The sequence below is a fragment of the Budorcas taxicolor genome, chromosome 25 (assembly GCF_023091745.1).
Source record: "Budorcas taxicolor isolate Tak-1 chromosome 25, Takin1.1, whole genome shotgun sequence".
NCBI classification, from domain to species: Eukaryota; Metazoa; Chordata; class Mammalia; order Artiodactyla; family Bovidae; genus Budorcas; species Budorcas taxicolor.
This window is the reverse complement of record NC_068934.1, coordinates 18,316,098-18,328,951: the sequence shown is the minus strand read 5'-3', so window position 1 is coordinate 18,328,951 and position 12,854 is coordinate 18,316,098. Positions and strand designations below refer to the sequence as shown.

At 44.2% G+C, this 12,854-nt stretch overlaps 1 protein-coding gene across 1 annotated transcript in view; it reads left to right on the top strand.

The window, feature by feature from the left end:
- USP35 (ubiquitin specific peptidase 35) overlaps window positions 1-12,854 on the top strand; it is a 57,773-nt gene that overhangs the window by 41,666 nt on the left and 3,253 nt on the right. Inside the window, exons 7-8 of the mRNA XM_052662002.1 lie at window positions 11,583-11,676; window positions 12,578-12,684. Of these exons, the coding sequence (XP_052517962.1) occupies window positions 11,583-11,676; window positions 12,578-12,684 (201 nt within the window). The remainder of the gene's footprint in view (window positions 1-11,582; window positions 11,677-12,577; window positions 12,685-12,854) is intronic.

Here is a 12,854-nt window from a genome sequence, read left to right as displayed (position 1 = left end):
CCATCCTGTGTCAAAAAAAAAAAAAAAAAAGGTCATCTTTCTATAGTCACAGTTTTACAGCGGAAATATAGACCAAATAATGCTAAAATTGACTGTGATAACAAGGGCAGATGGGCTGATAAAAATCTTGGATTGCTCCCCTGGGGCGGTGAGGTCTTTGTTTGATCAGAAGAATCTGCAGGGGCAAAGAAACTTGCTAAAGTGGGGGAAGCTAGGCTCCTCATTCCCCTGATAGGGGAAGTTAGAAGGGAATTAGCTGATGGAGAGGGAGGCAGGGAGCTGGGGAGGTACAAGTCTGCAACTGGAAAAAGAAAAGAGAGAGGGCAGTGGGGGACACTGTTAGAGCTGTGGGCAGGTGCAAGGGAGAGCCTACTTAAAATGTGAAGATTTAATGCCAATTTTTTTTAATGCCAGTATAATTTTGGCATTGTACCATGGGCAATTGCCCTCACAAATCTCATAATTCCTTTCCCAGCTGTAACTTCTTAGACAATTTTAAATTAGCTTCATGTACCTTGCAGTAGGCAGAGAAAAGGATCCAGCGTCTCATCCAGAGTGTCACATTCTTATCCTTTTTCAGTCTGTGCGAGCCGCAAACATTCAGTAACTGCTAAGGGTTTGGACCACTTTTTAAGATTCCAGTTCTCACATAATCCAGTGAATATGTACCGTTCATTAGCTAATGAGCAATAAGGTGAATCTTGCCATCTGGGAATAAAAACTTCATCAACCTTAATCTCTTTCTTCTTGAAGAGAGGCATTTTGTTTCACAAATCCTACTCTGCACCAACTAGTGTCTTGTTTTCACTTTCCTCTCAGGTTCAAAGGATTTGTTAACAAAATAAGCCACTCCTTATATACAAATAAATAATACAAATATTTATTAGGGAATTATTTAGCTTGGTTTCAATATACTAACATTAAAAGAAAAGAGAAATGGAAACAGCAGAGGATACATCACCAAATAGGTAGGTTTTGGGGGGAAAGGTCCCAGCTAGTGCATCTGCTCCATGGGTGAGACTTTAAAAATTGCAGTTGTGGGTTCCTGCTTTTAATCCCTGGATGCAAACTGATACCATCAATATGTGAGCAAATTGCAGCTCTGGTTTCATGTTAATGCTATTTTTTTTGTCCTGTAAAACGTGGAATCTTGTTAAGCCTGGCGCTTGGTTGACCAGCACCCCTCCAGGGGCTCAACAATTTCAGAATTTGTCTCCAGTCTTATCTATGGTGCCTCAAGTCTTGCATTCACAGCAGGCAGTCAGGGCGCTCAAAGTCAGGGCAATGTCCAGGCAGGTGAAAAGCTAGGTCAGAGGCCTGCTCTGCTTTGTCTCTGAAGCCTAAACAAGACTATTGATTTAATTTCCCTAACAGCATTTTTCCATGCCACTGGCCATCTGTTTGTCTACTTTGGAGAAATGTTTGTTTTGGTCTTCTGCCTGTTTTTCTGTTAGGTTGTTTTTTTGGTTGTTGTTGAGTTGTATGAGCTATTTGTATATATTTTGGATATTAAGCCCTTGTTGGTCACATTGTATGCAAATATTTTCTTCCATTTTGTAGGTTATTATTTTCATTTTGTTTATTGTTTCCTTTGCTGTGCAAAAACTTTTAAGTTTGATTAGGTCTCATTTGATTTTGTTTTTGTTTCTATGGCCTTGGGAGTCTGTCCTAAGGAAACATTGGTACGTTTTGTATTCAGTTCCGTTCAGTTCAGTCGCTCAGTCGTGTCCGACTCTTTGCGACCCCATGAATCGCAGCTAGACAATGTTTCATGATCTTTGTTTTGAAGTCTGTTTTGTCTGATGAGAGTATTGACACCCCTGCTTTCTTTTCATTTCTATTTGCATGAAATATATTTTCCCATCACCTCGCTTTCAATCTTTGTGTGTCCTTTGCTCTAAAGTGGGTCACTTATAGGCAGCATATTGAAGGCTCTTGTTTTTTCATCCAGCCTTCCATTCTGTGTCTTTTGATTGGAGTATATTATTTTTGCCATTTAAACCTTGTTTTCCTGTTCATTTATTTACTTGGCTGTGCTGGGTCTTTGTTGCGGCAGGCTCTGTCTTTTAGTTGCGGCATGTAAACTGTTAGCTGTGGATGTGTGATTTAGCTCCCTGATCAGGGATCGAGCCCTGGCCTCTGCACTGGGAGCCTGGAGTCTCAGCCACTGGACCACCAGGGAAGTCTCCCTGTTGATTTATATTTCTTCTTTGTCCCTTTCTTTTTCCTGTTGTGGTTTGATGATTTTCTTTTGTATTATAGTTCCCTTCTGTGTGTGTGTGTGTGTGTGTGTGTGAATTTATTGTATGTTTTTGTGGTTACCCTGGTTTTCAAGCACGTTAACCCCTTGCTATATCTACTTGCCACAGACTGGTAGTCATACACCCCCAGGTGTAGTCACACTGGATTCCAGCCCCAGTCCTCTCCCCGCTTCTGATAGCGGAAGCCTGAGTTCCAGCACCCCGCCCCTGCCAGCCCCAGTGGACTTGCACGTCAGGCTGAGGAGTGCCTGGTGGTACTGCCTGTCTGTGCAGTTCTTCCTCTGCTCCGGCTGCCACGAACAGCCCGCTGCACTCTCCTCTGAGGCCACGAGGCTCCCCTTCCACCCTGGCTGATCTCCTTGCCAGTGAGGAGGCTTCCCAGGTTGCAGAAGTCTTTCCTCCTTTATAGCTCCCACCCAGTGGTAAACATCTCATCCCAATTCCTGTCTTGCTTGCTTGCTTTTTTCCCCTACCCAGTTACATGGAGGTTTGTGTGCTTTTTTTTTTTTTTTTTTTTTTGCCTTTTTAGCCAGTCTGAGGCCTTCTGTCAGTGTTCAGTAGATATTCTGTGAGAATGATTTCACATCTCTCCCTGTGGTCAGTACTTCTAATCCTGTAGTGTTGTTGTCAGAAAAGATGCTTGATATGATTCCAAGTTTTCTTAAATTTACCAAGGCTTGCCTTGTGGCCCAGCATGTGGTCAATCCTGGAGAAGTTCCACCTGCACTTAAAAAAGAATTTGTATTTTGCTTTTGGATACAATGCTCTCTGAATATCAGTTAAGTCCATTTTGTCTAATATGTCATGCAAGGCCATTATTTCTCTCTTAATTTTCTGTTTGGATGATCTGCCCTTTGATGAAAGTGTGTGGGGAGGGTTAGAGTCCCCTACTATTGTTGTACTACAGTTGGTTTCTCCTCTTATGGCTGTTAGCATTTGCCTAATATATTGAGGTGCTTCTATGTTGGGCACACATATTTACAGTTGTTGAATCTTGGATTGATCCTTTGATCATTATGCACTGTCCTTCTTTGTCTCTTATAACAGTCTTTATTCTGAAGTCTATTTTGTCTGATGAGCTACTCCAGCTTTCTTTTGATTTTTATTTGCATGGAATGCCTTTTTCCATCTCCTCATTTTCAGTCATATGTGTCCCTAGATCTGAAGTGAGTTTCTTGTAGACAAGGTATATATGGGACTCATTTTGTATCCATTCAGCCAGTCTGTGTCTTTTGGCTGGAGCATTTAATCCATTTATATTTAAGGTAATTATCAATATGAATGTTCTTATCGCCATTTTGTTGTTTTAACTTTGTTTTTGTAAGTCTTTTCCCTTCCCATCTTCTTTGCTTTCTTCTCTTGTGATTTGTTGACTATCTTTAGTGTAGAGTTTGGATTCCTTTTTCTTTTTTTATGTGTGTATGTAGTGTAGACTTGGTTTGCAGTTACTATGAGGTTTTTTTTTTCTTATTATTTTTTTCTAATTTTTATTTTTACTTTATTTTACTTTACAATACTGTATTGGTTTTGCCATACATTGACATGAATCCACCACGGGTGTACATGCGTTCCCAAACATGAACCCCTCTCCCACCTCCCTCCCCATAACATCTCTCTGGGTCATCACCGTGCACCAGCCCCAAGCATGCTGTATCCTGCGTCGGACATGGAAAGGCGATTCAATTCTTACATTACTATGAGGTTTTGATATAACAGTCTTTACAAGATTGTTTTTTAAGTTGCTAGTCTGTTAATTTCCCATGCATTTCCAATATGCTGCATTTCTGCTCTGCTCTTCTTAACGTTTGCTGGTCATGATATCATATTTGTGAGTAGATGATTTCTTACCTTTCTGTATGTTTGCCTTTACCAGTGAACTGTCCCATTCATAATTTTCTTATTTCTAGTTGTAGCCTTTTCTACTTAGAGAAATTCCTTTAACATTTGTTGTAAAGCTGGTTTGGTGGTGCTAGATTCTCCTAGTTCTTGCTTGTCTATAAAACTTTTGATTTCTCTGTCAAATCTGAACGAGAGCCTTGCTGGGTAGAGTATTCTTGGTTGCAGTTTTCTCCCTTTTATTACTTTAACTATACCATACCACTCCCTTCTGGCCTGCAGAGTTTCTGCTGAAAAATCAGCTGATAAAGTTATGGGGATCCCATTTTATGTCATTTGTTGCTTTCCCCTTGTTGTTTTTAATATTTTCTGTCTTTAACTTTTGTCAGTTTGATTAATATATGTCCCAGTCTGTTCCTCCTTGGGTTTATCCTGTATGGGACTTTCTCCTTTCCCATATTAGGGAAGTTTTCAGCTATTATCTCTTAAAATATTTTCTCGGGCCTTTTCTCTCTCCCCCTTCTGGGACCCTATAATGAAAATGTTGGTGTGTTTAGTGTTGTCCCAGAGGTTCATTTAGTGTATTTTCACTGCCTAAAAAATCCTCCGCTCTATCTGTTCATCCCCTTCCAACTCCTGGCAACCTTCTTACTGTTTTCATAGTTTTGCCTTTTTCAGAATCATACAATTGGAATCATATAGTATGTAGTCTTTTCAGATTGAGTTTTTTAACTCAGTAATATGCATTTAAAGTTCCTCCATTTCTTTTCATGGCTTGAGAGCTCATTTCTTTTTAGCACTGGAAACTGTCCAGTGTCAGGATGTACCACAGTTCCATTTATCCATTAACCTGTTGAAGGATATAGGGTATTTTGTTGCTTAACAGTTGGCAGTTATGAAGGAAGCTTGCATCAGCATACTTGTACAAGTTTTTGTGTGGACCTAAGGTTTCACCTTCTTAGGGTAGATACCAAAGAGTATGATTGCTGCATAGGATGGTGAGAGTGTATCTGGTTGTGTAAGAAACTGGAAAACTTTCTTCCAAAGTAGCTATACTATTTTACATTTCCACCAGCAATAAATGAGAATTCCTGTTGTTCCCCGTCCTTGCTAGCATTTGGTGTTGTCAGTGTTCAGGATTTTGGCCTTTCTTTTTTTAAAAAAATTAGTACTTACTGGAATATAGTTGCTTGCTGATGTTGCGTTAGTTCCTACTGTACAGCAGGGTGAGTCAACTCTATGTGTATATATACCCCCTCTCTTTTGGATTTCCTTCTCATGTAGGTCACCACAGAGCACTGAGTAGAGTTCCCTGAGCTATACAATAGGATCTAATTAGTTATCTTTTTTATACATAGTGTCTATAGTGTATGGATTTTGGCCTTTTTAATAGGTTGTTGTTGTTGTTCAGTGGCTCAGCTGTGTCTGACTCTTTGTGACCCCATTTACTGCAGCATACCAGCTTGCCCTGTCCTTCACCATCTCCCGGAGTTTCCTCAAACTCGTGTCCATTGAGTTGGTGATGCCATCCAATCATCTCATCCTCTGTTGTCCCCTTCTCCTCCTGCCTTCAGTCTTTCCCAGCATCAGTATCTTTTCTAATGAGTCAGCTCGTTGCATCAGGTGGCCAAAGTATTGGAGCTTCAGCATTAGTCCTTCCAACGAATATTCAGGGTTGATTTCCTTTAGGATTGATGTGGTTTCCTTGCTGTCCAAGGGACTCTCAAGAGTTCTCCAACACCACAGTTAGAAAGCATCAATTCTTCGGTGCTGAGCCTTCTTGGTGGTCCAACTCTCACATCTGTACATGACTGGGTGGAAAACCATAATTTGATTATATAGACCTTTGTCGGCGAAGTAATTTCGCTGCTTTTTAATACGCTGTCTAGGTTTGTCATAGCTTTTCTTCCAAGGAGCAAGTGTCTCTTAATTTCGAGGATGCAATCACTGTCTGTGGTGATTTTGGAGCCCAAGAAAATAAAGTCTGTCAGAGTTTCCATTGTTTCCCCAACTATTTGTCATGAAGTAATGGGACTGGATGCCATGATCTTAAGGTTTTTTTGAATGCTGAGTTTTAAGCCAGCTTTTTCACTCTCTTCTTTCACCTTCATCAAGAAGCTCTTTAGTTACTCTTTGCTTTCTGCCATAGGGATGGTGTCATCTGCATATCTGGGGTTATGGATACTTTTCTTGGCAATCTTCATTCCAGCTTGAGCTTCATCCAGCCCAGCATTTCACATGATGTAACTCTGAATAGAAGTTAAATAAGCAGGGTGACAATAAACAGCCTTGATGTACTTCTTTCCCAATTTTTAACCAGTCCATTGTTCCATGTCCAGTTCTAACAGTTGCTTCTTGACCAGCATGCACACAGGTTTCTCAGGCAGGTAAGGTGGTCTGTTATTTCCATCTCTTAAAGAATTTTCCACAGTTTGTTGTGGTCCACACAGTCAAAGCCTTCATTGGCTAGGCTTTATTGTAGTCAATGAATCAGAGGTAGATGTTTTTCTGGAATTCCCTTGCTTTCTGTACAATCCAGTGAATGTTGGCAATTTGATCTATGGTTCCTCTGCCTTTTCTAAATCCACCTTGTACATCTGGAAGTTCTTGGTTCACATATTGAAGCTAAGCTTGGAGGATTTTGAGCATGACCTTCCTAGCATGTGAAGTGAGTGCAATTGTATGGTAGTTTAAACAGTATTTGGCATTGCTTTTCTTTGAGATTGAAATGAAAACTGACCTTTTCCAGTCTTGCGGCCACTGCTGGTTTTCCAAATTTGCTGACATACTGAGTGCAGCACTTTCACAGCATCATCTTTTAGGATTTGAAATAGCTCAGCTAGAATTACATCACCTCCACTATCTTTGTTTGTAGTGATGATTCCTAAGGCCCACTTGACTTCACATTCCAGGATGTCTGGCTCTAGGTGAGTGATCACACTATCGTGGTTATCCAGGTCATCAGGATCTTTTTTGTACAGTTCTCCTGTGTATTCTTGCCCCCTCTTCCTAATATCTTCTGCTTCTGTTAGGTCCATACCATTTCTGTCCTTCATTGTACCCATCTTTGCATGAACTGTTTCCTTGGTATGTCTACTTTTCTTGAAGAGATCTCTAGTCTTTCCCATTCTATTGTTTTCTTCCATTTCTTTACACTGTTCATTTCAGAAGGCTTTCTTATCTCTCCTTGCTATTCTTTGGAACTCTGCATCCAGATGGGTATATCTTCCCTTTTCTCCCTTGCCTTTTGCGTCTCCTCTTTTCTCAGCTATTTGCAAGGCCTCCTCAAACGACCATTTTGCCTTTTTGCATGTCTTTTTCTTGGGGACGGTTTTGATCATCACCTCCTGTACAATGCTAAACCTCTGTCCATAGTTCTTCAGGCCCTCTGTCTATCAGATCTAACCCCTTGACTCTTATTTGTCACTTCCACTGTATAATCATAAGGGATTTGATTGAGGTCATACTTGTACGGCTTAGTGGTTTTCCCTACTTACTTCAATTTAAGTCTGAATTTTGCAATAACAAGTTCATGATCTGAGCCACAGTCAGCTCCCAGTCCTGTTTTTTGCTGACCGTATACAGCTTCTCCATCTTCAGCTGCAAAACATACAATCTAATCTGATTTCGGTATTGACCCTCTGGTGATGTCCATGTGTAAAGTCATCTCTTGTGTTGTTGGAAAAGGGTGTTTTCTATGACAGGTGTGTTCTCTTGGCAAAACTCTTGTTATTTAGCCTTTGCCCTGCTTCATTCCACACTCCCAGGCCAAACTTTCCTGTTACTCCAGGTGTTCCTTGACTTCCTACTTTTGCATTCCCGTCCCCTATGATGAAAAGGACGTCTTTTTTGGTGTTAGTTCTAGATGGCCTTGCAGGTCTTCTTAGAACCATTTGACTTCAGCTTCTTTGGCATTAGTGGTTGGGGCATAGACTTGGATTACTGTGATATTGAATGGTTTGCCTTGGAAATGAACTGAGATCATTCTGTCATCTTTGAGATTGCATCCAGGTACTGCATTTCAGACTCTTTTGTTGACTATGAGGGCTACTCCATTTCTTCTAAGTGATTGTTGCCCACAGTAGTAGATACAATGGTCATCTGAATTAAATTTGCCCATTCCCATCCATTTTAGTTCACTTATTTCTAAAATATCGATGTTCACTCTTGCTGTCTCCTGTTTGACCACTTCCAATTTACCTTGATTCATGGACCTAACATTCCAGGTTCCTATGCAGTATTGTTCTCAACAGCATGACTTTACTTTTACCATCAGACACATCCACAGCTGGGCATTGTTTCTGCTCTGGCCAGCCTCTTCATTCCTTCTGGAGTTATTTCTCCTCTCTTCTCCAGTAGCATATTGGACACCTGCCAACCTGGGGGGTTCATCTTTCAGTGTCATATATTTTTGCCTTTTCATACTTCTCATGGAGTTCTCAAAGCAAGAACGCTGGAGTGATTTGCCAATCCCTTCTCCAGTGGACCACGTTTTGTCAGAACTCTCCACCACGACCTGTCCATCTTGCCTTACACGGCAAGGCTCAGAGTTTTGTTGGGTTAGACAAAGCTGTGATCCACATGATAAGTTTGGTTAGTTTTCTGTGATTGTGGTTTTTATACTGTCTGCCGTCTGATGGATGAGGATGAGGGGCTTATGGAAGCTTCTGGATGGGAGGGACTGGCTATGGGGAAAACTGGGTCTTGCTCTGGTGGGAAAGCCATGATCAGTAAATCTTTAATCCAGTTTTCTGTTGATGGGTGGGGCTGTGTTTCCTCCTTGAAGTTTGGCCTGAGGCCAAGCTATGGTAGGTGTAATGGCAACCTCCTCCGAAAGGATTTATGCCAGCAAAGCTCCTCCCAGGACTGCTGCTGTCGGTACCCCTGACTTACCCTTCTGCCAGAGACTCTCAGAACCTCACAGACAGGTCTGGCTGGCTGTTGTGGGGTCACTGCTCCTTTCTCCTGGGTCCTGGTGGGACAAGGTTTTGTTTGTGCCTTTGAGGAGTCTGTTTCCCCAGTCCTCTGGAAGTTCTGTAATCAAATCCAGCTGACCTTCAAAGCCACATTCCCTGGGAAATCTCAGTCCCTTTGTTGGATCCCCTGCCTCCTGGTGGGTCAGATGGTAAAACATCTGCCTGCAATTCAGGAGACCCGGGGAATCCCTGGGTCGGGTAGATCCCCAGGAGAAGGAAATGGCAACCCACTCCGGTATTCTTGCCTGGACAGTTCCATGGACAGAGGAGCCTGGTGGGCTATGGTCTATGTGTTTGTGAAGAGTTGGACACAGCTGAGAAATTGACACTTGCCAGATCCCCAGGTTGGAAAGTCTGTGTTAGGGCCTAAAACTTTTGCAACAGTGTGAGAACTTCTTTGGTATAATTGTTCTCCAGTTTGTGGGTGGTCCACCTGGTGGCTCAATGGTGGGACAAATGGTGACCTCCTCCAAGAGGACTCATGCCACACGCTGTGCCTCCCAGGACTGCTGCTGCCAAAGCCCCTGTCCCTGCGGCTGGCCACTGCTGACCCATGTGTCTGCAGGAGACCCTCAAACACTCATAAGCAGGACTGTGGGAATCACTGCTCCTTTCTCTGAGTCCTCGTGCACACAAGGTTTTGTTTGCGCCCTCCACACGACTCTGGTGTGTATGAAGTTTGATTTTAAATGCAATTTCGTCCATCTTGCCGTCTTGTTGCAGCTTCTCCTTTGCCATTGGAGTTGGGGTATCTTCTTTGGTGGGTTCCAAAATTCTCCTGTTGATGGTTGTTCAGCAGCTAGTTGTGATTTTGTTCTCAAAGAACACGAGTGCACATCCTTCTACTCTGTCATCTTAATACAGTATGTAGTGGTATCTCGTTGTTTTAATATATATTTCCCTGACTGACATGATGTTGAGCATCTTTTCATTGCTTATTTGCTATTTATATGTTTGTGTGAGTGTGTGTATTTGTGTGTGTGTGTGTCTGTGTGTGATAGAGATGTCTGTTAAGATGTTTGGCTTATTTTTTTGATCAGGTTGTTTGTTTTCCTGTTGAATTTTAAGAGTTCTTTGTGTGTACTTATTTTTAACAGTCCTTTATGAGATGTGTTTTGTACAAATATTTTCTCCTAGTCTCTGGTTTGTCTTCTAATTCTCTTGATACTGTAACAATTATTTTAACTTTAATGAAATTTGGCTTATTATTCTGGTGATTTTTCTAAAAAGGTATTCACCACACTCAAGGTCACCAGGTTTTCTCTTGTTGTTTTCTAGGAGTTTTATACTTGAGCATTTTATGATCCATTTTGAGTTAACTTTTGTGATGGGTGTAGTGTTTGTGTTCAGATTAATTTTTTTTGGTGGAGGACGTTTACTTGTTCCGGTACCATTTTGTTGATCAGAGAGTGTCTCTGCCCCATTATATTGCCTTTGCTCCTTTATTAAAGATGACTTGACTGTGTATATGGGGGTCTGTTTCTGGGCTTTTTATTCTATTTATCGGTTTCCCTGTTCTTTGGCCAGTACCGCACTTCAGCATCTTTTTGACAAGTCTCAAAGTGAGGCTTGTCTTTGGCTGTGGGAGGAGCTCCAGGCAGTTTGTTCTCTCAGTTTCAGCTCTAGGGGATCGAGGTTGGAACTAAACTCCAGGACTTCTGACACCACTGCTGCTGTGCTTCTCAAGCTGCCTGGGGAAGGACTAGCTTTGTTTTGTTTTTGGATTTCCAGTCTGCTGTAGACTCCTACTTTTGTAGAATATAATGCAATGACTTACTAGGTGATGATCATGTGTCTGTATAACAGTGATGTCAAATCACTATGCAAGTTTCTAAATGCTCTCTCCGAACTTGCTTTGTCACAGCCTGCTAAGTGGACCACACTTTGATTACACTGCCCCGTACAGTGGGTGCAGGCGGGAGAGATGCCTGACCTGTATGCTCAGAGCTTTTTGTGAGAACAGGAACTCAGCTGGGGCCTGGGAATTGGCTTGCTCCAGGAGATGTGGTTGTCAGGAAGGGCTTCTTCTCATCTCCCGTAGGATCAGATGTGTCAAGAGCCCCAGCCTACTCCCACAGCGCCCTCTTTTTTTTCCAGCATATTCTTCACATTGACCCCTGCCTTGCTCATTCGAGGAAAGAGGAACAACTTGGGGGTGGTCCTAGGGGAAGGGACTCTGGTTGGAGTGGGGACCTGCTACTCTGGATGGTCTGAACACCATCACCCAGGGATGCAGGGCGGAGGGTGTGAGCGGCTGGTGGTGATATTGGCATGGACTCTGGAGCGTGTCTGAGAGTTCAAATATTAGAACCTTAGGACATTCAGATCTTGGAGTCAGGGGCTGTTAGAACTGGAGTTGTTCACCTGCCCCCCTGCCCGGCTTCTGGCCCAGAGTTGAGCTACAAGTGTCTGTCCTGCCTGTGGCCTGGAGGCCTTGGGTTGCCTCAGTGTGGGTGAGTTAGAGGCTCTTTGGGTGCCCCGGCTTAACTCTGGGTGCTCTGTTTTGAAGTTTCAGACACTGTGTGCTCCGTTTGACCGAAAACAACTCGCAGCCCTTGATGACGAAGCTGCAGTGGCTCTTCGCCTTCCTGGAGCACAGCCAGGTGAGTCCAGGGGGAGCAGGGTGTGGGAGGCGGGGGATGCTGGAGAGGAGGCCTGGTCTGATGCCTCGCCTTCATTGGAGCCTGCCTGCACCTGCCTCCGGGCCCCTGCTTGCTGTAAGCTGTTGGGCCCTCGTCCAGGCAGGCGTGGGTTCACGGGCAGACCCATGGGGCTGGCTCAGTGCCCTGACTGGGCAGGAGAGGGCTTGCCAGCGGAGCCCCCCGGTGTAGTGCTGCCCACATCGCTCCCGTCGGTGGTCCAGTCTGCCGTATGAGGTATTGCTCTGTTGGCCGGCTGTCATTTTGGAGCACTCACACTGCCAGGCACCCTGAGGGTTGTATGTTTTATTCACTGCTTCTGCCCTCATGGAACCTAAGGGCCTTGACCAGGCATCACACCAGGCCCTCTGCAGGGGCAGGGGCATGGAGGTGCGTCAGCCACAGTCATGCTTTCACAGGGCACAGTCTGGTGGGGAAGATGGACCTGTAGTTCTTAAGCCGAGAACGAGGCGTGTGTGGTTTCCACACAGGGTAGGGAGAGGTTGATCGTGAGGGGGATGGTAGCCCTTGGAGGACTGCATGGGACAGGGTCCCTGCATCTGGGACTTGAACTTTTAGCTAAGCTTCTGATAGGGGAAAGGGTGTTTCAGGCAGAGGGAAGGGCAACAAACAAGGGAAGAACAGACTCCTGGAGGACTGTTTCTCTACGTGGATGCCGTGCTCTTAGGCGGCATGGACTTGGTAGGATGGAAAAAGTCAGGGACGGACAGCTGGGAATGAATGGGGAGGCTGGGAATTTGGGGCAGTGACTCCCCAGAGCGACCCTCAGGCACGGCACGCTGTGGAGCTGGTTGGTGAGTGGCCCCCCAGCTCCTGACTCGTCTGTCTTCTGCTTTGGTTGCAGCGTCCTGCCATTTCTCCAGAGAACTTCCTGTCTGCATCCTGGACACCCTGGTTCAGCCCCGGCACCCAGCAGGACTGCTCGGAGTACCTGAAGTACCTGCTGGATCGGTAGGGGAGGCCGGGGCTCCGCGTCTGGAGAGGGTGCTGGGGGAAGCCCCGTGGCCCTGGGCGGCGCTGTCTCTTCCTGGAAACGGGTGTGGCCCGGCGCTTGTGGAAGGCTTGGAGAAGATGGGGACAGGAGCTGCGGGTGGGGGGACGTTCTGGAGGTGCTGACGTGA